The following is a 24,877-nucleotide window of genomic DNA, read 5'->3' on the forward strand; positions in this document are numbered from 1 at the left end:
CAGCCCTCCAGCAGTCGGAATTGCAGCCAGTGCTGTATTCACATCGCTGACAAGTTGGGCGGGGGGCGTCTGAAGCAGATGTGCCGGCGCGGAGCTAGCAAAGCGAACTATATACCTCAAAGGCTCTGGCGAACTCTTGGTCTTAGGAGCCTTCGAGGGAGTGGGCGGGTTCGGAGTCATCCCGGGAGGAGCTGGATGAGAGGTGGCGGCTGCCGCCGCGTACGAGCGCTTCTTGGGAACGCCACGTACCTGAGGTTTGGGAGGAGGGGGAGCCTTCGCCTGCGACGGGGGGGTCGCATTCGCCATTCGAGTCTCCAGAGCATCGAGTCTGGCGTCGAGGGCGGAGCGGAGGTCCTGGAGGGCCGCCGTGAGGTCGGGTCCAGATGGAGCGGAGGTGGGTGCGGGCTGGTTGGCAGCCGCAGGGGGGGAAGGAGCCCCCTTCCCTGGAGTGCCACGGCATTGTGCGATTGCTGAGTTGAATCGCTGTTTCAGGAGAAGGTTGGGGACGGGGATGCTTGCCCAGTACTTGTGGCCTGCAAGTTGCAGGACACGAAGCATGGTCTTGTTCACCGCGAAGACGGCATCGATGGCACTGTCCAGATCATATAACAACTCAGAGGGACCCTGAGACTGCCATGGTCGGAGAGCCTGGCGTATAGCCAGGGTGAGGTCAGGGGTTGCAGAGGAGATTTCATACAGAGATTCAGAGGGTGCAGGGGAGGATCCCCGGGCGCTAGGCGATGCAGTTGGTGGTTGCAGTTCAAGATCCATGGTAATCCACATCATATATGACCCGAATCATTTTTTTGACAGCACTTTCTCTGACGTGCACCTTCCGCCATGACAGGGCCCGCAGCTCTCTACATTTGTTCATGTTCAGTCGCTGCATCTTTTGCAATGCAAGCCGAGGATCACACTATAAAAACACTGTCTGTTTTCAAGCTTCTCGTCACCTCATTGTGACCGTGATGCGAAATATGGATTCGTAAAATTACGCAGGAAGTAACGCACGCAAAATCCGCCTCGTTCTGTGGCCCGTGACCGGGGTTTCGTGACGCGTGACTAACGATCAGCTTGATTCCTAACCTCCTAAAGCGTATAGAGCACCACGTTACAAGTAAACGCAACTCGAATGGAGGCAAGGGCGACTATGGAAAGATCAAAGCTGAAGCGATTGAACAGGAAAGGGCATCCATCATGTGCATCCGCCTTTCGCAAGACCCGCAGTGCGTGATAGCGAACTAGTACGCAGGAATTGAAGGTACGATGAGCTAACGAAGCTGAGTTCCTCCGAGTGGTTCTCCGGTCCCTCCTTTCATGCTAAGGTGCCATTTCGCAAGACATGGTTTCAACGTACGACGGCATCAGCCTATTTTCGCATAATGAGGGTGACTTCAATTGTTTTCGAAAACAGACAAGGAAGAGCGCTGCAGGGTGCGAGATAAGTCAGCAGCATGGCCGAGATCTCCAGAATGATTCTCTGTCATGGACGGTCATTCATCTTTTGTGACAATCACGCCGCTCAACCAAATCAGCTCTACGTGAATCCATCTTCGATCAAAAGGAAGTGGCAACATTCCATCATTTACTTTGACACCATTGATACACTGGGAGATGCATGTGCGTGCTCCGCTTCTTCCGAATTTTCCTCCAGTCCTGAACCTCTCGACGAACACAATCTCTGGCTCATAACTTCCCACCGTGACCACAAATGGGCGCCTGGAGTGACAGTTACTGAAATACGTTGAATGATACATCTTGTTCAGGATCATACCGTTCATGTGAAATGTGTTTGATGGTCGTATCTGACCTACAAAGACGGCCAGACATCTATGGGAGTGTCTTACGGCAGTGATGACTTACCATGCGTCTTCAGAGTCATCTTCTGAGACTTCTTCTGCGATCTCCGTCCTAGGGTGTTGGATGGTTGGGAAACGCTATGATCCAATCTGCTTCTTTCAACACCTGTGGGACTCCTAGCCGTAGGAGATGCGGTTTCAGAAGTCTATGAAGATGATATGAGTAACACGTCCTAACGCATCGTGTTCCGACTCATTCATCATGTGCTGACCTGTTACGAATCTCTCCTTGATTGCACAGCTTGTTCTGATGATTAGGATTTGATGGTTATTCCTCTTGCACGCATCTTTGGTGCGGCATGAAGCGCGATCTCCGCGCAGTATAACTCCCAGATGACTACGACGTAGGGCTTCACCGTGTCTTACTGAGTGCTGCACAATGGAGCAACCTGCTGCCTCCAGAGGAATATCCTTCTGGCTCGTGATTGCAGCGGTTTGCACTTCCCTCTTTTGCGGGGCGATGGAACTAGTAGGTCTTCACCTCGTTGACTCCTGCGCATACTGACGTATACGTCCAGACTGCCGTGTCCACCGCATTGCCTACCATTGTAAATGCCATCCCATTTGACGCACACAATTTCGTATGGGTGGGATCAGCATACGCTCTGTCATCCACCGCTTTCATACCGATGAGCGGGAATCTCGCTCAGGTATATTTAAACCCCCTGCTTGTCGAGTGCTCATTCATATTTGTTGCAGATCTTCGGTCGCAAACCCATCATGCTGTTCTCAATCTCAGCATTCGCCGTTGGCAGCTTGATGTGTGCAGTATCGCCTTCCCAGCGATTGTTCATCAGCGGCCGTAGTAAGCATGTCCGTGACTTTTCCCAAGAGATCCATTAACGTTCGAGTCTCTCAGCCGTGCAAGGACTAGGTGGAGGTGGCATCCTATCACTGACAAACATTATCCTTGCAGATCTAGTCCCTCTACGAGAGAGGGGAATATTCAACGGGTTCATTGGGATGTATGTCGTTTCATCGCATAAGGGAAAAGTGCACCTTTTGACACAACGCTTTCGTTGGTCTAGGACATGGAGCATTGCAGCTGCCATAGGACCTGTGATCGGAGGAGCTCTAGCGCAACATGGCGTCTGGCGCTGGCTGTTCTGTCCGTACCGTACCATTAGGTTGCAGATCATCGACATTCTGACACATCCATGTTTCACAGACATGAATCTGCCTATCTGTGGCGTCGCTATCGGGCTCGTTTTAGTGTTTCTCCGATTACGCACACCACGTGGAGAAATACGGGACAAGCTCAGTAGCTTTGATTGGCTGTAGGTCGACATGCTTATATGCTACGGCACCTGTACTGACGCCGAATACCGGCCTGATAGAGGCAATTTCTTGGTGACAAGTGGTTCCTGTGCAATCATCATAGCTCTCGCATGGGGTGGCGGTGCATACCCTTGGTCATCATATCGCGTGCTTATACCACTCTGCACTGGATGTGTCGGACTGGTCGTCTTCTTGTTGTATGAAGCGTCTCTAGCCCCGGTTCCTATCGTAAGCGTTCAGACTTTCCCGGCATGTTTATGCCCTTTGACGCTCGCCTTAGATCCGGGTAAAGCTTCTTTCGAACAGAACCACCTTGAGCGGGTGAGAGATGCCTATATTTTCTATTGTCTATATGATGAATGAAAACTCGGTCTTGACAGCTACATGCAAATGTTTCTCATCCAGGCAATTCTCGTGGCATTCATATGTGAGATTTTCGTTTGGCATTCCTATGGCATGACAAATCTGACAATAATAAGATTACATGCCCGTCTATTTTCAGGCTTGCAAGGACGCGTCCCCGACAGGGTCAGGTGTTGATCTCTTTGGTCTGGCCCTCACCCTTTCTCCCATATCTATCGTGGGGGGGATCAGCATCACGGTCCTGAAAAGATACCGCCCGCAATTATGGTTGGGGTGGTGCTTGACTGTCCTGTCTATGGGCCTGTTGAGCACGCTTCGCAGCGATAGTCCCAGAGCAACATCCATCGGATTTGGAGTTATATCGGGCGCCGGCATTGGTACCGCCTACACAGGCACGTTCTTTCCGGTGCTTGCTCCGCTACCAGTCAGCGAGAATGCGCATGCCATCGCGCTTGGGGCATTCTTGCGCGCCTTTGCTCAAGTGAGTTTTATGATAATTCGTTGGCATGCTGACCTCACAACTACAACCCGATAGGTGTGGGGCGTCGCAATTGGGGCGGTTGTACTGCAGAACGAGCTGAGACATCAGCTGCCCGCTGCCTTTTTGGAACGCTATCCCGACATATCTCAAGTGACATACACTACAATCACGCAGATTCGTTCCTTGCCGGAACCGCTCAAGAATGAGGTTCGGGTCGCATTCGCATCCAGTCTCCGAGTTGTTTGGTTGGTATTGGTAGGGATGAGCGTGTTAGGCCTCGTCGTATCTTTCTTGATGCGAGGATTGCCGCTGCACACAGATTTGGATCAGCATTGGGGTGTACAAGAGGCGGATGCGATGAACGCGAAGGTGGCGAGGATATAGATCAAGAACAGTTAGTGCTGTCATGAAAAATTAGCTATGTCGGCTATAGATTCGGACGGAGCTTGGTACTCTGTATTGATACGTGCAACCTGATGATTTATCAACGTATCCTCTTAGACGGCATATGCAACAACACTGTGTACGTGCTATCGAGGCAGAAGTTTGCAAAATGATTAGCGACCTAGGACCGTAGCAGTCTCATTCAGTAGTAGTGTAAGGGCATGGCCACCCGACTCCCGAGAGGCCTCAGACACCGCTATTGAGAATTCTACCCACACACAGCGACCAGCTCAGCCATCTGGATGCTCAGCAACATACGATTAGCACTTTTTGCACTTATATCAAACCGACCTGTGAACGGCAGGAAATATCCAGTGATCATCACGGTTCCATGTTGGTATTAATCAGAAGTCTCTTTTTGAATCGTTTAGAATATTATCATGGCATTGCTACAATGCTGGCACTGGGCAGCTGAAACATCTCAAATCTAGCCTGAGCATGGTATCGTTTTGAAAGTTGTCACAGTGAGCTCCAATTGATAATATTGAAAGAACCGAAAAACGAAATCTGAAGTAACATCTCAGCATCATTTGGACTGTTATCACTATGTTTTCAAAATGTCAGATGGGGCTCATGGGCTCGTGCTCCCCCGGGGCGAAAATGTCTGCAACGCGGTGCAGACGCCTACGGAAACGTATCCATTGTTGGTCATGTGAAGCGACCAAAGATGAACTATGTCATAGCCGCTTGCCCGTAGATTTCTTCATCGCATCCCGTCGCACACATCCTGTATGCTCACCGCCGCGATACGCTGTATTCGCCTTGTGATGATCTCGACCAAGGTATCTTGATGTTTGCACATGCGAGAATGCCAACTGATGAATACTGACGAACACTATTTAACAGCAATGAAGTGACGTGGAAACAGAGACGATTAAGTATACGTTTCACAGCAGTTCAGATATCTTTCAACTTGTTTCGTGTTACCATCGCGGAGAATTCATCCAGCCCGTACATCTTCGTCATTATAGCATCCTAACAGACGTGAGCCACAGTGCAGCTCGCATCATGAGGAATACTTACAAAGCCGCGCCGACCCAAGAAAGTGTCGATGATCCAAGTAGTCCACGTCCGATTTCCTGCCCAAAACCAGGCTCGCGGGTTCTTTGATGTTACCTCCGTGACCACGTCCTGTGCATACTTGTCCGCGTCCATAGCGCCCTCTGAAAACAACGGCATGCGGTTAGTTCTCATACTATTGATGACACCATAACAATCGAATGCTAACGTTGGGAAGTATTGATGCGAAGTGCTTGGTACTGGGCCTCCATAGGACGGTACAACGAGTCCTCCGGGAGAGTACGTGGTTTGGCAATGTTGCTCTTTACAGCACCGGTGATCACCTGCAAAAACAACGTTATTGCAAGTCGGAGACTCTGTAAACTCGCATACGGTAACGACTTTGATGCTGTCAAAGCAGAGGTATGCATCGTCAAGAGCGCAGATAGCATGAAGGACGAGTCCTTACTTGAATGGCGCAAGTTCGACACGAATAGTATTCCCATAAGCATGAAGGCCGGCCTTCGAGGCATTGTATGCCCCACTAAATGGTACAGGTACGATGCCAGAGACACTCCCGGTCTGCACAATCCGACCATCGCCCGATGCGATTAACATGTGGACGAACTCTTGAACCGTAGTCATCACAGCGAACAGGTTGACTTCGAATAAATCCCGGACTTCCTTCATATCGAAATCAGTAGCGGCCACAGGATACGCTTAAATTCGGTTGCCAGGAGGTCAGCATGCAGTGACGGACAACTGAGATAAAGGTACCTTGGCCACTGTATGAGTCGCATAAGTAGGTCGCCAAGCAAGGTTGAGAATTCAACATACGCATTGTTTACAAGAATGTGCAACTTTCCGCCAGTCGCATCCATGATGTGAGCCTTAACCCGGCGCATTGCTTCCAAGTCGGTCACGTCCAGAGCCAACGTCTTGATGCCGAGTGACACGAGATGTTCCATACTGCTAAGATTGCGAGCAGTCGCAAAGACCTCGTACCCTGTGCGATCATCGACGTTAGGGCATTCGACTATTGTATATGTGTAGAATTCCTTGACCTTGCTCATGGAATCGGCGGGCAAGGGCATCGCCAATGCCACCTTCGCTGCACCTGCAAAAGTATGGTGAGTCGCATGTGAACCGTACTGAAGCAGCATACCCAGTAATGAGGACCGTCTTCTGTGAGGACGACATTGGAATACGGCTTGAGGACGAGATGCGGGAAAGGCGCGATGTGTACGAAGAGAGGAGGGCGAGGCAAGAACCCTTAACACCTACATCATGGGCGAGCTACCGTCACGCCGTGTGAAAGGAGATGGAAGACACCATGCCAGGGGAGCGCAGAAGGGAAGCCGAACAGCATAGATCCGCGCAAGCTGTACTGCCGCAGTTCCGGCGCCCAGGACGTCGTGTATGTGGGAACTTACTTGAAGTAGCTCACGTTCGGCGCAGCATCCTAACCTTGTGCCAGGCACCTGTGACACAGCCTGCATAGATTTATTTTTCCACGGGAAACCTGGTGCAAAAATGGTGAAAATATCTTATGTCTGGATATGGAAATAGTTTGGAAATTGGATGGAGACAATTAAATTATGTTACGATTGTTTTACCGAAACGTATCAGCAATAGTGAAACTATTTCCCAATGTAAGATATTTCAGTGAACAAATATGAGATGCCGATATGTTTCGGTGAAGCAATTGTAACATAATTCAATTGTCTCCGCCCGATTTCCAAACTATTTCCATATCCAGATTTAAGATATTTTCACCATTTTTTCATCAGGTTTCCCGTGGAAAAATAAATCTGTGCAGGTTGTGTGATGAGCGCAACCCGGTGCTGATGGCCGTGAAATAATACCGCAGACGTGATGCAATCTTTGATATGTGTGTCAAACATCAACTGCTGCTTTGCGTTTGTGAAATGGCTTTGTCTAGATCTCCATATGCATCCCAATCAGTGGTAAGCGTTTTATTGGTATCACGTACTATTTACTTGGTTCTTGTGACCGAGTCAATACCGGTAAAGTCTGTCACATGCCAGTCTCTTGCTGTCTCTTGTCCCTCAGATTTAAGAATATTTAAGCACATTTATAGCAGGGCCACATTCACAGCAAAGAAAGCACTACTTTTTCATTGCAGCAAAGGCATCACAATGCAATAGAACGAGCCAGACTTGAAATTTCCCACTAGGTGAATCTGTTTTTTCCAAAAAAAAAAAAAAGAAAAAAGAAAGGGCTTGGAATCGGCCCGCCGTTTCAGTGTCTCTAGTTATTCCAGACTGCCTTTACCGACTTAGAAAAGAACGATATGAGGTCACAGCAGGGGGGAAAGTCAAAGTCACACCTTGTCTCACAGCAGGAATCGGTATTTTCTTTGCCATGATTCTGTTTGCCAGTACTACAAGTCAAGACTGTCGGGTATGCGCCGGTGACCTTGATTGTGACAGTGGAGAACAAAGCGTAACACCAATCCGTCACACACAGTACATCGCGCTCTAATCTGCTCCCATGACTCGGAGAACTCGGATCTGAAGCATTTCGTGCCGTGTTGTAGTCGCCAATATCAGGAAAACCTTTACTTACCGATTGTACTTGGTTTTGCTTATCAAAGTGAATAAGAGTGTAGACAGAGAATAAAGGTAAACACAAGAAATGTGACCTACTACTGGCCTGGCTCTTACTACCTCTTACTCGCTTGTACAAGCACGTTGAAGTAGGTCCTTCGAGCGAACCGGGTAAGTGAGAGATTTTGCTGATGAACTATCGGTCGTGTGTTCGCATCACCGTAGACACCCCATCGCAAGTCGAGACCATCAATTGCCTAAACAGGGTATAGAATGGGGGGATGCGAAAAACAAACGCAATTCGAAGCAAATTCTCCGGAGCAGGAGTTCAGTGGGTCACGCAGTCTACCGCCCAAGCCTGAGCAAGTTCGAAACGGTCGTGCATCCAAACCCACCTACGGTACGTGCTGCATCACATCTCTGATATCTTCCCGAAATACTCCCATGGACCCGCTTCTGGGTTCTCACCCCTGTATCATACTATCAATGATCCGGCATTTACATACAGAGCTGTGCGACAATCGCGATGTGGTCTAGGGGGGTGATATACCCCTGCTCGTAGAACCATGATGCTCTGTCATCGAACCTGCCAATAACACCATATGCAACTTCTCCTATCTTAATCATCAAAAAATACACGGTCGCAGCCGTTCCATTTGACCTTCGGCCAAGGCTGTTCCCATCTGTTACGAACAATTCATCGCCTGGTGAAAATCTGATACCAGTCCGAATTGACTGTTTCAGCTTCCCCACCCTAATATCGAAGCCAAATGGCTTGTGTCGGCGTGCGCTCCCTTTAAGATGTCAAGCTTTCAATCGCCGCGTTCTAGTTCACACGATGGATTCGTCTGCTTGATGGTTATATCCATAACACCCCCCCCTCCCCCCAAGAGGCCCATTCTGCCTTAATTATCTCTCAACCCTACTTTTGCAGAAAGCAATTCTTGTCTAGGTTTCAAGAACATACTCGATGGCTGAAAGTTCGCAGGAAGTTCTAGAGCTGCTCCAACTCGCTCGAGACGCACGTTCTACAAGCTATGCTACTCGTATGCACACAGAAGTACTGCATATGGAACTATCATTCACTAATAAGAGTCTATAGTGTCCGGGCTTGCTCTTCTACTGTCGGCACCTATGTTTTCTTCTGTCAAAGCAAGCATGAAAATTGACCACGAGTAACGTGTTTGGACAGCTTTGATCATGTTCTGACTTTCCAGCAGGAGGTTCGTCGATCTGCTTGCCAGTTACGGCATTGTGATAATCGTCTCGAAGGTGGACCTCTTCTGGAAGGGGCCTCTGAGTTTAACCAAAATACTTTATGTGCGTAGTGTATAGTTCTTCATGTCCGATTTATCTGTCTTATGAGTACTTGCACTTCAGCTATGGGTACGCGGAACAATTCAGTGTCAAATGATACGTTCCATATATCCTGCCTCAGAATCGTTACTTCAGTCTCATAGCCCTCAGGTGACGGTCAAATGGTGATCTAAATGTCTATCGTCTGCTGATCAGCTTCATTCTACAGTATCGACGTTGCAAGTAAGTTGCCAGTGCATTCGTAAATCCGGCTCGACTTGACATCAACCAGTCCACATGAGTGCCATTTCCTCCAATTCAGTGAGTGAAATTACTACATACTGCGCTTCGAGTGCATCGCTCACGTACCGCGCTCATTCTTAGGTGTAAGTTGTACCATAAAGTTTAATGGCTTTACGCGTTGACAAATGCAAGAATAGATGTGAAGACTACCTCCAGGTTCGCTGTCTGCATGTCCTCACATATTATAACGCTATATAAACACATCGAATTTTGATCAGGTTCAAGGGTCTCTTGCGACCGTCATCACTGCAACCGTCGATTTCGTACTGGTTCTGAGGTGGTGTCCATATGTTGTGTTCTATTCTGGAGTCTGCATTGAGCTGCCGTTTTGGCCGCAGAGTCTGGATTCTCTATCACAGGAACCGCACAATGCTATACGTGCTCGTCTTCTTATTTGCCTGTGAGTCATCTATATTTCATGTCACATCTAGTATCTGAATGTCGCTTGTGCGCAGCCGAGGTTATCGCCATGTGAGCACGTCCGAGACGCTACCTAAGTGAACCATAGATTGTGACATTTTCCAGGGAAATTATTTCGGTCTACTCCGACCTGCCGTTGAAAGGTAAGTAGTCTGTTCCATCTCCGGGTGAGCATCAGCATCAATTGAGTTGCGCTAGAATATGCTCATCTTGGGTGAGCGCGTTAATCGGATACTCTCCGTGTTTTCCTCATTTCCGACCACAGCTCGACCATCACGGGCTGCTATTCCTTGAGTGAGTTCATAGATTATAGATCATTAAATGACTGATTCAGTGTGATGCACAAATTGCGCAGCTGTTCCCAAGTATTTCAAGGTCTATGTGGTCCCATCTCTCATCGTGGTATGAACGTACTCATCTTGGACTGATTCGCGTCACGTGCTTACCACATAATGCTTGGTCCACCACTCACTAGTCAGCTATCATGTTCGCTATGACGGTGTATAAGTGCGGGATGTCCTTGAAGGGATATAGGGGCGCAACCATGCCACTGATCACTCTCTTCTTGCGTGATGGCGTCTTATGGTTCCTTGCGGTGGTCGGTGAGTTCTCTCCATATGTGAATTAAGCAATCCCATTCATTTCGTCCCAGTCATCCTCGTCACCGATATTCTGATCTGGTCTCTAGCAAGAGCCACACTGGCTGAGCTAATGATAGGGTGCGTCCTTTGTTAATATGTCATATGCCATCTGCACCTGTTGACTGACTGTTTTAGACTCTCCTGCGCGTATGTGCACGGCAGCTTCTCTCAGTCATATACTAATTGCCTTGCAGTCTCTACTCTGTCATTGCTAGCCGTGTTCTCCTTAACATCAGAAGCGTCATGACGGTGCAAGTCGTAGAATCGGGAATTCCGAGGACGGGCGACACGGAATTAGAAACTATGACCTTCCAAGCCGCACCCGGTGTGGACCACACTGTGTCCACGGACACATACGTTGAGACCTCCTTGCCAGATTGACGTGAAGAGCAGACCAGAAGCTACTGTACATGTCCAACACAAGGTTTTGTCGTATGATCTACACTCGCTTTGGCTCCTACCCTGTTATACCCCTACAGTCATTCTATCGTCGCGAGCGGTCGTGCAGTAGTCTCTAGTGTATCGGTCAGCGAGCTCGTGTATACAGAGTGATCAAAAACCGCTGAGATATTATCTTACTGAGTCGCACTTGTTTTCGCTTAGGAGAAGAGAAATGGAAGGAGTTTGTAAGTCGGGCTGCCCTCGTTGATCAAGCGCCTCGAACTACCACCCTTGGATATCATACGATTACGACTCTCGCTCTACTCAGACTATCAAATGATGGTCGACAACACAGAATGTATGATCGGACGGGCGCACAGGATTCCTGCGCACCGGCGTGGCAAGATATTTCCAAAATGCTCCTTTCAAACGCAAGGACAAGATGACAGGACTGTTCGGCGTTTGACTCACGCTAGCAAATTATTTAGTATCAGGTTCCAGTTACTAGTGCAAACAGGTCACTTAATACGGCGACAAGTATCGAACTTGTTTCTGTGCGAATTTGTAACACGCCAACGACGAGTGGTACAAGCCGCCTCAAACGGAGCTCTTGAAAAATTGTCCATCGAGTCATAATGTCCCCGTCTCCGATCAGGCGAGTTTCTGAAGAGCATGACCACAGCGTAGGCTATCGACAGCAAAGAGTATAGGCTCATCGTCAGATGTACGTCTGCGGCGGGGAAACAGGTACGCCTGTAAATGTTGCTTTAAGCAGATCCGAACAAGTTGATAGCCGCTTGGCAACAGCGAGCTGGCCATGATGTATGATTCATCGTGGATCCCAGTTTGTGATTTCAGAACACATGAAATACCATTTGCCGGGTGCGTCCTGTTTTGCTTGTGAGAGTCATTGCGGCAAGCTCGTCTGATAATTGCATTTAAATTAACAGTTTATCGTCAGCAAGGTGATTTTCAGCCAGATGTCATGACATACGAAAATCTGTCGCCTCAAGGTTGCGTTCATAAGTTATACAATCTAGATTTGACACACAGCCGAGAGTCAAGACTGTGAGTTGCGATGTAATCTTCTAATTCGCATCACTCGCATACTCATCAATGTCCATTCCGGTGCCCTCTCTTTACGGACGCTCTGCCGTCAATACTAACATGGGAACTCTTCTATGATATCGTCGAGGTACCTCAGGTGAGTAGTATCGATGCCTGGTACAGTGCTTCCGTAGGTGTCTGTAACGAGTTCCAGAGGGGGTACCCGTCGTTACAATGATTTTGCTCTCCGATATGCGGTTTGGATGCAAATTATCGTGCTGCAAGTTCTAACAGAAGGAGCAAGCGAGTATGATCACAGCCTCGCGATGGGCCTTCACTGTCGTATTATACGTTCGTCTCGCATAACACAAAAGAATGTCAGTAGCTAGTCGTCTTCATCATACTTCCGTGTACCTTCACTGATTTTATCAACTTTTTTTCGGAGGAGGGAAGCGATGATAGGAGGCGCAAATTGCATTGCTGTCGCGATTGCATTGCAGGCCCATCGATAGTACCGAAGCGATGGGAATGTGGAAGGCGCATGGTCTGGCAACCGCAGAAATATTGCGGATGTACGCCGATTGTTGGCTGAGTCGACTAGGAGGCAGAACGTCCCATTTCCTTGCTCAGTGGAGGTATTAAAGCCTGGAGCGGAGGAGCCGGCACCAATTCCTCGCCTTTCGAGTGCATAGCGCATGCGCGCAGTGGCACAATTCTTTGGACCTGAAATACGAAGCAGTCACATTGGCATGTGCTTATCGTTAAGTGAGCCCTGTGACAATAGCATACGACTCGCTGAAATCTGTTGTACATAGTTGTGAACAGAATATGGAATGATCTCAGGTCGCCATCACACGCTAGTGGATGCTGGAAAGCTGACTCAGTCAAGGGACCATCGAAGCGTGCAACCAACGGCATATACATCGACGTCCAAAACATTCCATCGCATGAAGCACAAAACGCTGAGTGAATCGTGTCAGACATCCTTCAAATTCTCCTTCGCGATCGCTGCAGCAACTTCGTCTAGGCCGTACATCCTCGTCATAAGCGAATCCTGTGACCTGGTCAGAAACCTCGACTTCGGGATATCATGACTATTGCCTACGAATGCGCGTCGTCCCAGGAAAGTGTCCATGAACCAGACGAGCCACGTTGGGTTTCCTGCCCAAAACCATGCGCGGGGATTCTGCGATATTACTCCCTGGACGACCTTCCTTGCATACTGGTCGGTATCCATCTCGGAAACTTGGAGTATCAAACAACCGTCAGAGCCGCTTTGATGAGCACCCACAGCATCGAACTGCAAACCTTGCGGATTGACGCGCCGCGCTTGATATTGGGCTTCGATGGGTTTGTACAAGGAGTCGGAAGGCAGACTGCGTGGCTTCGCGATGTTGCTCTTCACGTTGCCTGTGATAACCTACGCACGAAATTCGGCAGCTACAAGTGTAGTGAGGAGGTGGCTGCGTACAGTGATGACTTTGACGCTAATGATGTCGTATGCAGGTATGAGTTGAGTCCGACTGTCTCGTCACGGGAACTCACCCAAAAGGTGCGAGCTCCACACGAAGTGTATTGCTGTATGCGTGTATGGCAGCCTTGTTAGCATTTACGCTCCGCTGAACGGCAGAGGGCAGATACCGACAATACTGCCAATCTGCACGATCCGTGCGTCTCCCGATGCGATAAGCATGTGGATGAACTCCTGAACCATCGTCATGACAGCGAAGACGTTGACCTCAAAGAGGTCCCGAACTTCCTTCACGTCGAGGTCTGTGGCGGCTACAGGACATGCTTATATCCGCCCAAACGCATCAGTCAAGTTTCTGTTAATTGGCGGCTTGTCGTACCTTGACCGCTGGGTTGTGATTCGTGAGCACTGCCATCATGGCTGAATACGGCGTAACGTACGCATTGTTGACGAGAATATGTAGTTTGCCTCCAGTTACTTCTGCAATATGACTCTTCACCCGGCGAACCGCGTCCAAGTCAGTCACATCCAATTGCAAGGTCTTGATGCCCATTTCTGTGAGATGTTCCATTTTGCTAGAATCGCGAGCAGTCGCGAAGACCTCATATCCTGCAGAAACAAGGTAAGCTTCTAAGATACAGTACGCGCACCGACGGGTCCACCTTGTTCATGGAACCTCCGCGCCAACGCGTCTCCTATTCCTCCCTGACTACATCTGCGGCGATATTGAGCGATTCATAGATTCAAGCAGCAACTTGAGCGAGTGTACCCAGTGATGAGAACAGTTGTCAACGAGTTGGCCATTTCTGCGGGTGCCTCTGAGGGGAAGTTGAGCAGTACTGTGATCAGGGCAATTACGCGATCATGTGACCGCGCTGGCGGCGATGCCCAGTGAAGCAACAGTGGAGGCGGAAATCTAGCTCGTTATTGTGCAGAACAACATTGTCTCAGCTAAGCTCAAGGTCTACTCGAAAGCCACAGTAAAGGAGGCAGCCGATGCAGAAGTTGGAACGTACGTAATCGCGTAGTGGCCACCGGTCGCAACTGATCGCAAGTCACCGTGACGACGGCTATGTCTGTGGCGATAACTGAGGCAGTTCTGAAGGTCGGCACGTTGTATGCTGTCAAATCCCATGCGCATGATTGGGCCACAAGCAGCACCGCCTCCGAGATGCTAACGCGCTTAAAGCCACGGATATCCAGGCGGCGATGGGCGGTGAGCAAACCACATGGTTACGTGGATGGGCTCGGTTTGCTGTGTGGCGCGATGAGATGGTGGAGCATCGAATGGTCTGGTCTTTGGGAACCAAAAGAGAGCTTTAGATGGTTGCTTGAGCAAGGGACTCCGAGTACCGCACTGCGAGGAAGACTCGCATGCGTCAGGCAATTGCCACAGCACCTCAGGTGCCTGTTGCGTTATGAGCAATGCATTGTAGACACATAGCAATGATGGCGGTGGCAAGTGGCGGATGCCTTGTTCCACACAGGAAAACTGACAGGTCGGAAGTTGAGTCGACATTGGAGGGAACCCAACAGTTCGTGTGGCCAATGACAACCGTGTCAAAGGAGGATGCCCCCAGTGGGAGGAGGTATGCTGAATAGGGTGCTATGCGACCGACGTTATGCAAAGTTCATCGAGCTCGTCGGGTTCGCGAACTGTTGGTGATGAAAGATATTGGTTACGATCCAATCTGGCGGCTAAGAAGCACACAGATAGCTCACCGCGAGACAATCACCCTCCTATGGATGATAGCATTCAACCGACTCGGCAGCAGGTCAAATGTGGCTTATGTATCGACCACATGGGTGGCATGAGCAAAAGTCTCGCAGCGGGACGAACCTCTGATCGTATCGATTGCAGCGTGCATGACGCCGGCAGCGTCTGATGGACGTTCGCTTGCTAACCCCCCTTGGACTTGCCTGTAGAGCGCATACACCATCGCCAAGGATGCGCTCTTTGCGGCAGAGATTATAATTGGACGGCGCAGTAAAGTTCCGAACAAAGTATGAAACCGAGGCCTCGTCGGGTATTCCCTGCATCTCAAGCGCGCTGTCTCCGCCACATGCTCCTTCGTCGCGTCGATGGTCCACTGCCATTGTTGGTCTACTGCGCAACCCCGACAGCGTCCCTCAGACGACGATCTCACAACGGCCAGAGCGCAGAAAGCCAGGAACACACAATAATGGACGGGCCAATGATCCTCCTGCAGGCTATGCTTCCCGATCACGATGCTGATGATCTCTCAATGGCAGCGCTTGTTATAGCACTGCTTAGCATCTGCACCAGCGCCTCGCCCGTCTCGTTTATATACCCCTCCCGCTCTTTCAATCTTCTCCGTCGGTCATACCCTTCCAGACGACGGCGGCGCGGTTTGCAGGCAGCCAGCGATCATGAACAGCACTAATTCGACCGGCGACTCGTCAGGCAATGGCACATTGACGCTACCGCCCTCGCTTGACTTACCCCCGCATCTATCGGCGCAAAAGTACTTCTTCGTGTGCACTTTGACGGTGGCAGCTTGGGACGTGCTCGTTTTGACCCCTCGCACATGGCGGCTTATGCGGAGTCGTGGATGGCCCTTGTTGAAGATCATTTACTACTTCCTTCGTCTATGGGTCCCTTTTGAGTTCACTGTTGTCGGTGCGCTGTCTCGCCACCTATCAGGGCCGGTTCGATAAGCTTATCGAGTATCGTAGGCGTTGCATTCTTTGATATCGCCTGGACACAAGAGGTGAGCCGACCTCGCGCATTGTGTCGAGGACAGACGCACCTGACTTTGCCTCATATCAGCGTTGCTCCGGGTTCTACCTGTTTGAACCCATTTGCACTGCTATCCTGCTCGCTGTCATATCATTCGTCCATGTATACCGCATCCACGCAATCTATGACAAAAACCGGTCTGTACTCCATGGCATGGGCGGTCTGTTTGCTCTGCAAATCGTCATCACCGCCATATGCTGTGGCTTCTATCGCTGTGCGTATCTGTCACTGTTCCCGCTTGCGTCCATTCCTGAAACACGTGCACAGCTACGCCGCTCGAGGAAGGCCAAGGCTGCATAGCAGAGCCAAAGCACAACTGGGTCGGCATCTACTGGGTCTCTGTGACGTTAGTGTACACAGCCTCGGTACGCAACCATCTGCCTATGACATGATCGCGTCAGTCTGAGTCAGTCTCTTGCGCGTCAGCTGGTCCTGGCTGTCAAACGCTCCATCCGCTCGTACAAGGCAAAGCCTCTCAATCTTTGGAAGCTCATGCTCCGCGATGGACTGAACCTTTACTTCGTGAGTTGCATAGAGAGTATCTGTAACCCGTCAATGTTCTGATTTCCCCCAGGCTGTGTGGCTCGTGAACATGGTGAACATGTTCTTCTGGTTTATCATCAAGCCCACGGGTGTGAGTGATCCCATCCGGACGATCGTAACTAGGTGCGTCCCAATCTCAGTTTTGACCACATAATTCCACTGAGATGTGTATCTCGGCAGCATGGCTGCCGTGCTGTCATCGTCGATGACCATGCGTATCATCCTGGCTGTGCGCGGACCGCTCACGAACGGCGGTCGATACGCCGGTTCGAAGGTGGCGCGTTCCGGGGGCACCGTGCGATCGCGGATGGCGCCAGGCGCGCCCACGAACCCGGTGCTCTCCATCTCGCAGGTGCAGCCTACGCCATTCAACGTGCCGCTCGGCGCGGAGAACAAGACGGGCGAGTGGGCGCTAGGCGGCGAGGACAAAAGCAGCGTCAATGACGGTGAAAAGGGTGGCATTTACCCGATCGACGCCGCTGGGATACAAGAGGAGAGCAAGAGCGATCATGGGGTGAAGATACAAATAGATACGGAGACACACTTAAACGATGAATACCCCAAGGAGAAGTAGACTCGGTCGAGACGGGATGAGGTAATGTGTAGGAATGCTTCTGTGTCTTGCTTTGTTCTGAGGATTGGATTGTACACTATCTTTTGTGCTATTTATCGCTGCTCGCATGTCGTTGCTCTCTAATGGTCGTTGCTTTAGTTAGGTTATGCAATGTTATCTCGCCATATGTCCTATCCATGAGTCTATGCCGCGTTGTACGTGCTAACATAAGCGTGGAAACGATTTACTTTCAACTCCATTTGATTCAACTTCTGCCGTGGATTTACATGAGGATGGTGGCGTCGCCAGTACGTGTAGTCCCCGCGGCACCCGGCACTAATAGAGCTGCTTGATAGCCGGATTCTCTGCTTGTGCTTATACATACACCTTCAGCAGCCTTTCTCGACACTCAACGATCAAGCCACAACGGCTGGGTGTCCCCGAAGTGTGTAATATGTTGGCCACAACTCGAATAACTGGACACCGTTTGCCCATTACCTACGACCTGCGGCAATGCTCAGTCTTTGTTAATTGGATGTGTAGACGGTGCGCACGCGATAGCCCCTTGTGACCAAGGGTGTCGGTTCCAAGAAGCTGATGCCCTCCCCCGGTAGACGCAGTCCAACCGGCATGTTATTCCGGGCTGGGGAAATCCACTGATCACATTCATGGGCGCAAGCGGCTGATGGACATACCATATAGTACTATGGCAGCCTGACCGCGACTGCGCTGCATCCCACATGTTCCCTCCTTCTCACTACCTACAGGGCGATTCAGAGATGGCGCGCATTATCCGCTCGCCGTTCAAGCCGGTCCCTCCTCTCCCAGAGCAGAACGTGCATGACTTTCTTTTCAACCACCCGGATAACCAGCCTGCGAAAGACTACACTGTGCACGTTGACGGGCTCACCGGGCGGAAGGTCTCGAGGCACGAGTTTGTGGAGCGCGTGCGCGACGCGGCTACTGCGCTGGGTACGCCGACGATCGAGGGCGGATTGGGCATTGGAGAGAAGGATGGAGAGATTGTTGGGATATTCAGCCACAACGCCCTGGTATGCTCCTTACTCTTGTGCCCCGGTATGCTATCGTAGTCCAACGCAGATGTGTTTCTGCAGGATTTCCCGGTCCTCGTCAATGCGCTTCTTGTCATTACAACCCCGTTCGCGCTGCTTTCTGCCTACTCCACTCCCTTCGAGCTCGCCCAAAGCTTACGCACGTCCAAGGCTACACGCCTGTTCGTGCAGTCTGACTTGCTGTCGATCGCTTTACAGGCTGCGAAGGAGGTCGGTCTCCCCGAGGACCGTATTTACATTCTCCATGGGCATGTCAAGGGGAAGGAGACGCTCGACGACTTAATTCAACATGCTAGGCAACAGCGGCTACTGAGGGTCCAGGTGAAGCCTGTTAAGAAGGACACGCTGGCTTATTTGGTGTTTTCGAGCGGTACTACGGGACGCTCGAAGGGTAAGTTCGATCGGTGATTAACTGTCAATTCATGGTTTTAATTTTGAATGGGATGCCAGCGGTAATGATATCGCATGGGAACATCTGCTACTCGTTGGTGCAGAATGATATTTCCTTCAAGGAGGATGGCAGCCCCCGTCCAGTGCGTCCGCTCTTTGTACCCATTGCTTGAGAGTCGGACTGAGCACACCGACAGCCGTCCCCATTGATATGGCTGGGGTTTCTGCCGATGTATCACACGTACGGCCTACATCTGTTCTGCTTCCGTGGATTCTGGGTACCCTCAACCATCGTTATTATCCCGAAGTGGGACTTGGTTACAGTAGTGAAGCTGATACCAAAGTGAGTTGTTGCCTATTCTACCGGCCCCTTCATGCGCATGACCGTATGCGATCAACATCCTCAATGCAGGCTCCGTATCAACGTGCTTTGGATGACACCCTCTGCCGTGCATCAGCTCGCACATAGCAAAGACTGGCGGAAAGAAGACTTCGCTTCTGTGCTTACTGTCGGAGCTGGTGCTGCATACCTCCCGTTGTCACTGGCGAAGCATATGAAGGAGAGACTCGGGGAGAACAAGGACGTCACGCAGGGTTAGTTCACCTCCATGATCGGCTGCTGTCCAATTGCTCAGATGTTCTGCAGGATATGGCATGTCAGAAATGGTAAATAGTTCCCCCTACTGCTTTAGTGATTGGTTGATCTATGGATGCTGACTGACCGCAGACGATATCATCTACGCGCATGCCCACGCCTAACATGTTCGGCGGGCGCATCCCGCCCATGGCAGACTCCGTCGGGGTACTCTTGCCCGGACAAGACGCGCGAATCGTGCGGGAGGATGGGTCTGACGCAGATGTGAACGAGCCGGGAGAGTTGTGGATGCGCGGCGGCAACGTTGCCCTGGGATATTGGCAGGATGAGGAAGCGACGCGGCGGACGTTCTTGAAAGATGGCTGGTTAAGGTCCGGAGACCAATTTAGAGTGGACGAGTTGGGGAGGCTGTTGTGTGTGTTTCTGTCTGATCCATGTCTCGGCTTGCTAACATGGCTGTCCAAAGCTTCATGGAGAGAGTGAAGGTGCGGCCCTGATTGTCGGAATGTGTCGTGCATCTAACTGTCAATTTGCCACAGGATACTTTGAAAGTGTCTGGCTTCCAAGTCTCTCCGACGGAAATAGAGGACGTGCTCATGGCTCACCCGGAGAAGTTACTAGTAGAAGCGTGCGTAGCCGGCGTCTCCAGTGGGCGGTCGTCCGACGAGAAGGTTCCGCGGGCATGGGTGGTCCTAAGCGACGAGGGTAAAGCACAAGGAGAGCGTACTGTAGTGGCGAAGCTGGATGAGCAGGTCCGGAAGAATTTGAGCAGATATAAGTGGCTTAGAGGTGGGATTGAGGTCGTGGGTGAGGTATGTGTATTCTCGTCCAGCGATGGCTGCTACATGTCAAGCTAACTACTACATCGCAGATTCCGAAGTTACCTACCGGCAAGGTTCTCCGGCGTGCACTGCAAAGTCAGCATGAAGAGCGGCAGAAGGTGTCTGCGAAGTTGTAATGGGTCATCTGAGGGCTTCGCGAGGATGATGTGTAGGCTGTTCTTGTATAAATGCTATACATGTAGAGTTTTAAGATACAAAGATTCCATACGGATACCTGTACACGTCCCACATCTCCGCACGACGACGGTGTTCATTACTTCAAAATTTAAGCTGGCCTACAGGGCCGACAACTTGAACATGGGCCGAGTGACTGAACGCGCCCGTGACAATGTGACCCGCGCGGGTCAGTTCGTGAGGTCACAGCTGCCAGACGAGGAGCTCTTGGTGCCGACATGATGAATCCTCTTCGCCGGCCCCATACCCCGTCCCTTATAAGCCGCTTTCCTCCGCCCCTTACTCAACCTCACCCACCAGATTAATCCATCCTATTCGTCTCAGGCTCACAGCAACGACTGTCAGCTGATGGGCGATGGCACCGAGCAAGGATAAGCAGGACAAAGCCTTGAAGCAGTTCCGGCAGGAGCTCGAGAGACGTGATCTCATACACGAGGGAGACACCATCGGAACCGACGATGCTACGCTCCTGTATGTACTGCGCTTTCGTTCGTCTTGTATCAAATATTTATGTCCTGATTAGACGGTTCCTCCGAGCGCGTCAGTATGACCTGAATGCGGCTACAACGATGTGGTCTAACTGCCAGAAGTGGCGAAAGACTGTCGAAGGTGTCGGCATCGACGAGCTGTATAGGCGGCTTGACCCATACGATGTGCGTGTTGTTTTCCTTACCTCGGTCCCGCGGAGCTCTTGCGACAAGCCGTTCGGCTGCATTCTGGAATGCGATAACTGGCATTGTCTGGCACTGTACATTGTGCCTTCAGCGATAGTGGAGGTCTGCTTGGCTGCCACATGTGGCCTCGACCGCTGACAAGTTGGTGCCCCGATGGATACTCGTGATTGCTATTCCACAACTCCGCCGAGTATGGCCCGCACGTCTTGACGCTAGCTGTTGCATCATGCGCGCAATGCTTCTTTTCGTGTTAGGCATAGACACATATATGCGACATCTCATATGCCAAATGTCAGCAGATGCAGTGTCCTCGTGAACATACACGTTTGATGAGTATACTCATCAAAATCAGATCCCGCTGGGACAATATGTTCATGTTCCGACTTTTAGTTTGATATGAGATGCTCCCAGGAACGTTTACAGTTTCATACTCTCTTGATCTAGCACGCTGACCAATGCGCACACATGTACAGTACCCCGAGCGTAGTGCCGTCTTCGACTGCTGGCCATTATGGTTTCACAAGACGGACAAAAAAGGTCGGCCGCTAAATATCCATCATTTCGGAGGTATCAATATGCCAGAGTTGTACAAGTATGTCACGCCGCAGAAATTCTGGCAGACGATCGTCGTCAACGCCGAATCGCTCACGCGTGAGGTGTTGCCCGCCTCGTCACGGGCTGCGGGGCACCATATCGACGGGACGTTTGTGATTGTCGACCTCAAAGGCTTTGGCATAAGCCAATTCTGGCAGATGAAGAACCTCGCGCGGGATTCATTTCAGATCTCCCAGGACTACTTCCCGGAAACGTGAGCTATGAGTGCTGTTCATTTCGATATTTGCTCAGCATCTTGTGCTGCAGGATGGCACATTTGGCAATCATCAATGCACCATCGTCCTTTACAACGATCTGGAGTTTCATCAAGCCATGGCTGGCAAAGGAGACACTGGCGAAGATCGAGATTCTTGGCTCGGACTACAAGGATGTGCTCCTGCAGCAGATTCCGGAGGAGAACCTGCCGACGGGCCTCGGAGGCACATGCACGTGCGATGGGCTTGGTGGGTGCAAACTGAGTAATGCGGGCCCGTGGATGGCAAATCGGAAGGAACGGCGTGAACGGTGGCTGCGTGGTGAGCGCACACGCATTGGCTTGGGGATGGAAGGCGAGGACGAGGACGATCGGATGCGGGAGGATGAGCAGAGGCCAGAGCAAGACCAGGAGGCAGAACTGGAAATTATAGAGGGACAGGTGCTTGTGCTTGTGCAAGAGCGGGTGCAGGAGCCCTTAGACGAGTTGAAACAGGAAGAACAAGCACCCAACGAGTATGTATCAATGCCGTTTTCTTTGCCAAAGGTAGAAGCACGGCCAGAGCAGGGAGAGCCAGTGCCCAGGGAGCATGCTCCAACATCACCATCGGTGCAGGGAGTGCAAGCAGCGTTGCCGCAGGAGCAGTCGGAGAACACGTGGACGCAATCGCAGCCAACGCTACCTCAAGCAGCATCTGCACCAAAACGCGTGGAAGCCGAATCTTCTGCTCGACAAGAGCAGCATCACGCAGCTCTGCAGCAGTCTACGTCCGTATCATCCAAGACATCGCCTGCTGCCGCGTATAGCCAGGAGACCGAGGTCGTGAACACGCATGATGGCGCGGAGAAGGTCGTCGAAACACCGGAATCCTCACCGTATAGCACACTTGGGCCTGGCACGCCCGAGACGGACGACTCGCGCTCGTTTCGCAGCGCTAGCTCCTCATTTGGAAGTGAGGTTGCTAGTGGCTCTGGGAAGTCAGCCGGAGTGGCATCGACGGGTAAGAGTCTTGCAAAGAAACTCAGGCTGTCGATCCCGAAGACGTTGCTGGGCAAGAAGAAGAGCAGAAGCCTGAGCAGGGACGAGAACAAGGCAGAGAAGAACAGCGAGCCGCCCAGGAGCCTGAGCAAGGGTCAAGCACGAGCCGTTGCGGATGTATCAGATTCATCAGAGGCAAGGGAAGCAGAGATGGGCGACTTCGATGAGCGTTGAGTAGAGCACGCCGGAGAAGGAAGAGTACATGAGTTTGTTTCCACCTTCATCTTGGTATCATCGTGCTGTCTAGATATTCGGAATTCAACTCAATCGCTTTGTATCACTAGTAGTTGTACCGGCCAGTCTTACTCATGTATAGTGTTCATGTAAATACAAGGGCCAGCAAAGGATATATTACTCGCGTCCGTGAACAAACCCATAAGGCGAAGTTACAGTGGGAGAGAACAAGTACAAGCCATCAGAAGGTTGGAATGTAGTCATGTATCCTGTCCCGCGCATCCTGCGCAATACATTCCGCAATCCACGTCAAGCTTCGGATCTCTTGCTCCTTCAGCTTGATATACGCGTAGAATACGCCATATTGGAATTGCTGCAGGAAAGCCAACTTATTCAGGTGGACCTCATATGCGAAGAAACGATCCTCCATCTCCGCCGGTGCTCCTGCGTCCCCGAAGCTATCGCTAAAATCTCCGAGCAAGTGTGCAGTGCTGTCGTTCCCATTGGCACCATTTGGTGCGCGTCCGGAGCCTCCTGGTGATGACTCGAAGAACGCACGGTACTCCATGACACCGTCGCATGCCTGGCGGACCTGGTCGACGTCATCCGCGCGAGCGAGCGCGTTATTGCCCGCAGGGAAGAGTCGGCCGAAGGCGGGGAAGAGCTTCGCGCGGGACTCTTTGGAAAGTCCGGTGCCAAAGGAGTTGATAGTGATGTTTATGGAGCGGCGGTCGGCCTCGAAGGCAAGGGTCCGCTGCATGACTTCGGCAGTGGGCCCGCCGAGCTTCTCGCAGAAGGCATAGAAGTCCTCAAGGTAAGCCTTATAGAGCGTGTTGCGGATGATCTCGATGTTGAGGTCGTCGAGGTCGGCCGCGCTGAGGCAGTCGCGGAAGTAGGGGGCTGGTCGATTAGAGCATGCATATAAGCAACTGAGAGGTTATAGAGACGAAATGTACCTTACCAAGTGGGGTTTCGACGAGTGCGGTTCGATAGAGCTCCTCCACATTCGTTGCAACACAGAGTGCTGGAAGGGTCTCAAACACTCCTAACGGGTGACATCGCTCAAGGAGTTCCTGGGTGTTTCGTTCGTGCAGCGTGCCTGTGATGAGCAAGATGACATTGTCAATCATGTATGCATACCTGAGGGCAATCGAGCGTCATTCTAGTCCTCGGTGTACTCCAGCATATGTACGCACGTTATGTAGTCAAAGAACTTGGACAGAGGCTCGACGGAATTGCTACGGAGGAAGTTGAACTGGTCAACGAGGAGTTGCGTGGCTTTGTCGGCAATGGTTGACGTCGAGATAGGCAGCGGCTCATTCGCGAGGAAAGTCCCGTAGTCAGTCGCAGATAACTGCGTACGGAAGTCTACACATAACCATGTCATCGAGACAATACTATACCACTGAAACTAGCAGACGCACCTTCAATCGTCTCGCACTGTGTCAGGTTATTATACTGCGTCTGAGTGAGGAGTCCCGCCTTGTATCCCCTGACGATACCTTCGAGGAAGCCGGCATTCACCTGCAACCATCCCCCTGCGTAAGTTGAGTACGTTAGCAACGCGTACGATGCTGCAAGCTCACGTTAAAGAAGAGGGCCTCCATGTCGATGTTTAACAGGCGATACTGTCGAATGTCTCCAAGCTCAATCAGGCGCGCGCGTCAAATCAATACATGCAAGATTCCCACACTTATAA

The 24,877-nt window shown here is 51.0% G+C and overlaps 9 protein-coding genes across 9 annotated transcripts; 5 read left to right on the plus strand and 4 right to left on the minus strand.

Annotated features, from left to right (window-relative positions):
* Positions 1 to 38: 38 nt before the first annotated feature.
* On the minus strand, positions 39 to 771 carry LAESUDRAFT_754530 (uncharacterized protein; the record flags this gene model as incomplete). The annotated part of the gene is made up of 2 exons (XM_040911896.1): positions 39 to 69; positions 116 to 771. 2 exons carry the CDS (start codon positions 769 to 771, stop codon positions 39 to 41), a joined length of 687 nt encoding a protein of 228 aa, XP_040769654.1.
* A 1,131-nt stretch (positions 772 to 1,902) lies between these two features.
* Positions 1,903 to 4,378, plus strand: LAESUDRAFT_746769 (iron permease). The gene is made up of 11 exons (XM_040911437.1): positions 1,903 to 2,328; positions 2,378 to 2,509; positions 2,559 to 2,664; positions 2,719 to 2,824; positions 2,888 to 2,967; positions 3,028 to 3,136; positions 3,197 to 3,365; positions 3,418 to 3,458; positions 3,518 to 3,564; positions 3,617 to 3,981; positions 4,036 to 4,378. Exons 1-11 carry the CDS (start codon positions 2,239 to 2,241, stop codon positions 4,363 to 4,365), a joined length of 1,575 nt encoding a protein of 524 aa, XP_040769655.1. The 5' UTR covers positions 1,903 to 2,238; the 3' UTR covers positions 4,366 to 4,378.
* A 584-nt stretch (positions 4,379 to 4,962) lies between these two features.
* Positions 4,963 to 6,817, minus strand: LAESUDRAFT_719965 (NAD-P-binding protein). Its single transcript, XM_040907724.1, has 9 exons — positions 6,590 to 6,817; positions 6,489 to 6,541; positions 6,262 to 6,430; positions 6,202 to 6,209; positions 5,894 to 6,143; positions 5,818 to 5,833; positions 5,654 to 5,768; positions 5,449 to 5,588; positions 4,963 to 5,400 (listed from the first exon to the last, which is right to left on the minus strand). The coding sequence occupies exons 1-9, from the start codon at positions 6,622 to 6,624 to the stop codon at positions 5,323 to 5,325; spliced, it is 864 nt and encodes a 287-aa protein (XP_040769656.1). The 5' UTR covers positions 6,625 to 6,817; the 3' UTR covers positions 4,963 to 5,322.
* Positions 6,818 to 8,604: 1,787 nt separating this feature from the next.
* Positions 8,605 to 11,203, plus strand: LAESUDRAFT_162925 (uncharacterized protein). Its single transcript, XM_040901409.1, has 20 exons — positions 8,605 to 9,040; positions 9,097 to 9,118; positions 9,187 to 9,217; positions 9,267 to 9,314; positions 9,375 to 9,380; positions 9,433 to 9,461; positions 9,520 to 9,533; positions 9,583 to 9,611; positions 9,726 to 9,749; positions 9,812 to 9,870; positions 9,932 to 9,993; positions 10,049 to 10,064; positions 10,119 to 10,156; positions 10,212 to 10,227; positions 10,279 to 10,307; positions 10,369 to 10,415; positions 10,489 to 10,615; positions 10,666 to 10,732; positions 10,790 to 10,801; positions 10,849 to 11,203. The coding sequence occupies exons 1-20, from the start codon at positions 8,965 to 8,967 to the stop codon at positions 11,033 to 11,035; spliced, it is 939 nt and encodes a 312-aa protein (XP_040769657.1). The 5' UTR covers positions 8,605 to 8,964; the 3' UTR covers positions 11,036 to 11,203.
* Positions 11,204 to 13,058: 1,855 nt separating this feature from the next.
* LAESUDRAFT_710521 (NAD(P)-binding protein) lies at positions 13,059 to 15,650 on the minus strand (the record flags this gene model as incomplete). Its single annotated transcript, XM_040906772.1, has 12 exons — positions 13,059 to 13,502; positions 13,554 to 13,569; positions 13,628 to 13,660; positions 13,696 to 13,864; positions 13,933 to 13,973; positions 13,994 to 14,162; positions 14,204 to 14,268; positions 14,323 to 14,392; positions 14,570 to 14,735; positions 14,791 to 14,961; positions 15,276 to 15,293; positions 15,459 to 15,650. The coding sequence occupies 12 exons, from the start codon at positions 15,648 to 15,650 to the stop codon at positions 13,059 to 13,061; spliced, it is 1,554 nt and encodes a 517-aa protein (XP_040769658.1).
* A 239-nt stretch (positions 15,651 to 15,889) lies between these two features.
* LAESUDRAFT_719972 (uncharacterized protein) lies at positions 15,890 to 17,453 on the plus strand. The gene is made up of 7 exons (XM_040907725.1): positions 15,890 to 16,194; positions 16,251 to 16,285; positions 16,345 to 16,528; positions 16,582 to 16,679; positions 16,741 to 16,836; positions 16,889 to 16,980; positions 17,038 to 17,453. Exons 1-7 carry the CDS (start codon positions 15,945 to 15,947, stop codon positions 17,429 to 17,431), a joined length of 1,149 nt encoding a protein of 382 aa, XP_040769659.1. The 5' UTR covers positions 15,890 to 15,944; the 3' UTR covers positions 17,432 to 17,453.
* A 360-nt stretch (positions 17,454 to 17,813) lies between these two features.
* On the plus strand, positions 17,814 to 20,555 carry LAESUDRAFT_740566 (acetyl-CoA synthetase-like protein). Its single transcript, XM_040911087.1, has 11 exons — positions 17,814 to 17,956; positions 18,025 to 18,462; positions 18,526 to 18,874; positions 18,934 to 19,016; positions 19,071 to 19,216; positions 19,286 to 19,467; positions 19,520 to 19,539; positions 19,601 to 19,881; positions 19,935 to 19,953; positions 20,008 to 20,280; positions 20,340 to 20,555. Exons 2-11 carry the CDS (start codon positions 18,151 to 18,153, stop codon positions 20,424 to 20,426), a joined length of 1,752 nt encoding a protein of 583 aa, XP_040769660.1. The 5' UTR covers positions 17,814 to 17,956; positions 18,025 to 18,150; the 3' UTR covers positions 20,427 to 20,555.
* Positions 20,556 to 20,839: 284 nt separating this feature from the next.
* LAESUDRAFT_641415 (CRAL/TRIO domain-containing protein) lies at positions 20,840 to 22,275 on the plus strand (the record flags this gene model as incomplete). Its single annotated transcript, XM_040903657.1, has 4 exons — positions 20,840 to 20,955; positions 21,008 to 21,137; positions 21,632 to 21,966; positions 22,020 to 22,275. Coding segments are annotated over 4 exons (837 nt in total), but the record flags the coding sequence as incomplete, so codon positions are not given.
* A 1,144-nt stretch (positions 22,276 to 23,419) lies between these two features.
* On the minus strand, positions 23,420 to 24,785 carry LAESUDRAFT_641009 (ATPase V0 complex subunit D; the record flags this gene model as incomplete). Its single annotated transcript, XM_040903637.1, has 5 exons — positions 23,420 to 24,078; positions 24,140 to 24,318; positions 24,375 to 24,546; positions 24,603 to 24,702; positions 24,765 to 24,785. 5 exons carry the CDS (start codon positions 24,783 to 24,785, stop codon positions 23,420 to 23,422), a joined length of 1,131 nt encoding a protein of 376 aa, XP_040769662.1.
* Between the last annotated feature and the right edge of the window lie 92 nt (positions 24,786 to 24,877).

The sequence above is a fragment of the Laetiporus sulphureus genome (assembly GCF_001632365.1).
Source record: "Laetiporus sulphureus 93-53 unplaced genomic scaffold LAESUscaffold_2, whole genome shotgun sequence".
Taxonomy (NCBI): Eukaryota; Fungi; Basidiomycota; class Agaricomycetes; order Polyporales; family Laetiporaceae; genus Laetiporus; species Laetiporus sulphureus.

Coding starts and splice junctions, on each gene's coding strand:
- LAESUDRAFT_719965 (XM_040907724.1), bottom strand. CDS start 6,624: ATGTCGTCCTCACAGAAGACGGTCCTCATTACTGG. Junction 6,542..6,589: donor AAGACGGTCCTCATTACTGG/GTATGCTGCTTC, acceptor ATACTTTTGCAG/GTGCAGCGAAGGTGGCATTG. Junction 5,401..5,448: donor TCTTGGGTCGGCGCGGCTTT/GTAAGTATTCCT, acceptor CACGTCTGTTAG/GATGCTATAATGACGAAGAT.
- LAESUDRAFT_740566 (XM_040911087.1), top strand. CDS start 18,151: ATGTTCCCTCCTTCTCACTACCTACAGGGCGATTCAGAGATGGCGCGC. Junction 19,017..19,070: donor AGGATGGCAGCCCCCGTCCA/GTGCGTCCGCTC, acceptor GCACACCGACAG/CCGTCCCCATTGATATGGCT. Junction 19,217..19,285: donor GTAGTGAAGCTGATACCAAA/GTGAGTTGTTGC, acceptor TCCTCAATGCAG/GCTCCGTATCAACGTGCTTT.
- LAESUDRAFT_162925 (XM_040901409.1), top strand. CDS start 8,965: ATGGCTGAAAGTTCGCAGGAAGTTCTAGAGCTGCTCCAACTCGCTCGA. Junction 9,750..9,811: donor GATGTGAAGACTACCTCCAG/GTTCGCTGTCTG, acceptor AATTTTGATCAG/GTTCAAGGGTCTCTTGCGAC. Junction 10,616..10,665: donor ATGGTTCCTTGCGGTGGTCG/GTGAGTTCTCTC, acceptor ATTTCGTCCCAG/TCATCCTCGTCACCGATATT.
- LAESUDRAFT_719972 (XM_040907725.1), top strand. CDS start 15,945: ATGAACAGCACTAATTCGACCGGCGACTCGTCAGGCAATGGCACATTG. Junction 16,680..16,740: donor CGTTAGTGTACACAGCCTCG/GTACGCAACCAT, acceptor CTTGCGCGTCAG/CTGGTCCTGGCTGTCAAACG. Junction 16,837..16,888: donor ATGGACTGAACCTTTACTTC/GTGAGTTGCATA, acceptor GATTTCCCCCAG/GCTGTGTGGCTCGTGAACAT.
- LAESUDRAFT_746769 (XM_040911437.1), top strand. CDS start 2,239: ATGGAGCAACCTGCTGCCTCCAGAGGAATATCCTTCTGGCTCGTGATT. Junction 2,968..3,027: donor CGTCTGGCGCTGGCTGTTCT/GTCCGTACCGTA, acceptor CATGTTTCACAG/ACATGAATCTGCCTATCTGT. Junction 3,982..4,035: donor TCTTGCGCGCCTTTGCTCAA/GTGAGTTTTATG, acceptor ACAACCCGATAG/GTGTGGGGCGTCGCAATTGG.